Source organism: Corticium candelabrum (genome assembly GCF_963422355.1).
Source record: "Corticium candelabrum chromosome 14 unlocalized genomic scaffold, ooCorCand1.1 SUPER_14_unloc_1, whole genome shotgun sequence".
In the NCBI taxonomy this organism is placed as follows: Eukaryota; Metazoa; Porifera; class Homoscleromorpha; order Homosclerophorida; family Plakinidae; genus Corticium; species Corticium candelabrum.
The window spans coordinates 25001-27955 of NW_026912661.1; the positions used below are offsets into that span (position 1 = coordinate 25001).

Genomic DNA, 2955 nt, shown 5'->3' on the forward strand with positions numbered 1-2955 from the left:
TTTCGAACCTTTACAATGACAAGTTACATAGATATTGGATTCTTTTAATATAGTTTAAATTTTTTTAAAATATATATATATATATATATATATATATATATATATATATGTTTAAATTTTTTTAAAATATATATATATATATATATATATATATATATATATATATATATATATAAACACGCACACGCACACACATGCATACGTCTCAGACATTGTCGCTTACGGTAACGCCTTGAGAAAACAGTTCATCTTTGACGCGTACAAGACGCTGTGCAAGCGTAGGTTCCGTCAATGGGTTTTTGACAATAACGTCCGATACTGCAACGTTCCTGAGCTGACGGTCCAGCTGAACATGAACGTGTAGTTTAATCAATTCTATGATTTCAGGGTTGCTACTTGCAGACTGTAACAACAAATACACGTTTTCCTGTTTCTGTTGTCGCCTTTATCACGCAACTTACTTGAATTTTTGTGCATTTTCCGCCCGAGGATTGTGCTATAGAACTGAAGGCTTGCGAAGTAAACGGATCATCTCTGCACAAAACTGTGTAGATGTTGATCTTCTTCAAGCGGCATTGGTCCGCTAAAACGTTACAATCATGACCAGCTGGGCAACCTAAATAGAAATTAAATTAATTAATTTTATAACTTTTCTACAACTTAAAATTTTTTAAAGAATCTGATATGCTTACATAGACGGTTAATATATTTATTTTATATATGTCGTGATCTATTATATGTTTCAGTTAAAACTAGAATTTGACGTATTGTATTTCGTTGTCCAAAGCCTTTAGAAACTTACCATTCGGGAACTCGTCGTCGTATGTAAGGCCAGGCGTTCCATGTGGAGGAGAGTCTCCTATCAACACGGCCATTCGAACAGTGTGGGGCCTCTGATCTTCATCCCAGTTGAGATTGATGACTTCTTTTATTGCGTCTGCAACGGCTTCAGGAGTGTCACCACCTCCTGTAGAGAAGACAACACTTTTGTTATCTGATGTACAAATACAACCTATAGATATTTGACTGAGATTCAAAGACACTGCAAAAGGAATATGATGTGGAAAGAAATTGATATCAGTAACAGATGGCATGCCAACTCAAGCGAAAAGCCGAACAGTATGTAGAAAGCTTATCAAGCCGTGCCCAAGCCCTGAACAGTCATAGTCGCGTCGACTGACTGCGTGATGATGATGGTGATGATGATGATGATGATAATTTGTACGTCAGTTCTATTTAAACTGTAAAACTGTATACATTATAAAGTATGAAGAACCACAAAATGCAGCATAAATGTAAACGAATTAATGTTTAATACGTATCATTCAGTGACTGTATACGGAAATGCTGTATATGTATCCAGATATCCATCCTCATACAGTCTGGAGCTATGCCAGTGGCTGGCTATGTCTTGTCACGCTGCAGGAATGTGCCACGCGTCATGTTTATGTCGTATTGCTTGTACATACACTCTGCAAATGTTAGGAGTTTACTAACCTTTGGCTTCAAGACTATTGACAGCATTTTTGATCTTAGCAATATCTGAAGTGAATTGCCAAACCCTAGTCACGTAGGTGTTCTCCTAAAGAAAGAAGATCACACCAATACATGCATTAGAAACTTTTACCCATCATATATTTGTTTATAGATACTTGCGGTGGATGATCTCTGTACACAACAACAGCTAATCTTAAATCACTGCAAAGACTTTCACTACTGACAGAGTCTATGAGATCTTGCATTAGCTTTTGAGCAGTCTTGATTTCGGGCGCTGCTCAAAGCATCAATTAAGTTCATAAAATAAATGTATACATCTACCTACTTTCCGCTTGATAGCCTAAGTGACCACTAGATGCATATTTAGACTTCACGAGACAAAAAACCCTGATACACACACACACACACACACACACACACACACACACACACACACACACACACACACACACACACACACACACACACACACAGACACAGACACAGACACAGACACAGACACAGACACAGACACAGACACACACACACACACACACACACACACACACACACACACACACACACACACACACACACACACACACACACACACACACACACAAATGGACAAATGAACAAATTGTTAATTAAGCCCTCCACGTCTTTCGACGTTGACCTTGAGGTCAGTTGCGAAGATAGTTTCCCTGCCTCTAGAGACAGGGCCTCCATGCGCTACGTGGAGTCTTGGGGCCAGCGCTACAATCCACCTGGAGCTTGGGCAGAGTCATCCAGGGGCATTGACAACGGCGCAGCTCTGGGACTGGACACCAAGGCCCACACCTACCCGTCTGCTGCATGATGTTGTTGGCAAGCCGGTGGTCTTGTCCACCCCAGTCAATGATCAGGTACTCATTTATACTCCTGAGTCGAGAGAAGCAAGTGTGGGTGAGTTTCTTGCTCAAGGAAACTGCGACAGTGTAGCCTCCACCAAGATCGAACCTTCAACCCTCATCACGGAATAGAAGATCTCGGATGTCATCACCAACGCTCTACCATCTGCCCCACCGCGCCCCCCCCCCCCCCCCCACACACACACTGAAAGCTCGAAGCACAAACAATTAATTAAGACACACTAAATCAAAAACACCTAAAAACATACACCTTAACTCAACTTCTTAGAATCTATTAAACAAATAGTTACCCATGCTTCCAGTGGTATCGCAAACAATTGCAATGTCAACTTGACCGATTCCTTCTTTTCTTGCAAACGTAATCTGCTCATTAGGATAATTTGCAGGCTGATAGTTTGTGGCACTGTTAAAAAATACGTATAAAAACTCTTAGAATTTCCTGCCTGTTGCTCTAACCTGATAACAGGTGGAGGAGGAGCAACGGATTGTTCCAGATGTATAACATAAGGACTTCCCTGAACTGACATTTTCGCAATTGTGATGTAAAACTGGTGTGAACCAGCGTTTG

The 2955-nt window shown here is 40.5% G+C and overlaps 1 protein-coding gene across 3 annotated transcripts in view; it reads right to left on the reverse strand.

Annotated features, from left to right (window-relative positions):
- Positions 1-2949, reverse strand: part of LOC134197846 (uncharacterized) — a 3346-nt gene extending 397 nt beyond the window's left edge. Inside the window, exons 1-8 of one of the 3 annotated variants that reach the window (XM_062667195.1) lie at positions 2844-2949; positions 2678-2790; positions 1653-1771; positions 1498-1582; positions 803-967; positions 462-616; positions 224-403; positions 1-8 (exon numbers count right to left, since the gene is read on the reverse strand). The exon at positions 1-8 is cut by the window's left edge and continues 397 nt beyond it. In XM_062667195.1, coding sequence (XP_062523179.1) covers positions 1-8; positions 224-403; positions 462-616; positions 803-967; positions 1498-1582; positions 1653-1771; positions 2678-2790; positions 2844-2914 — 896 coding nt within the window. In that variant the 5' untranslated portion in view covers positions 2915-2949. The remainder of the gene's footprint in view (positions 9-223; positions 404-461; positions 617-802; positions 968-1497; positions 1583-1652; positions 1772-2677; positions 2791-2843) is intronic. The other 2 variants (XM_062667196.1, XM_062667197.1) reach the window with 2 other exon arrangements.
- Positions 2950-2955: the final 6 nt, after the last annotated feature.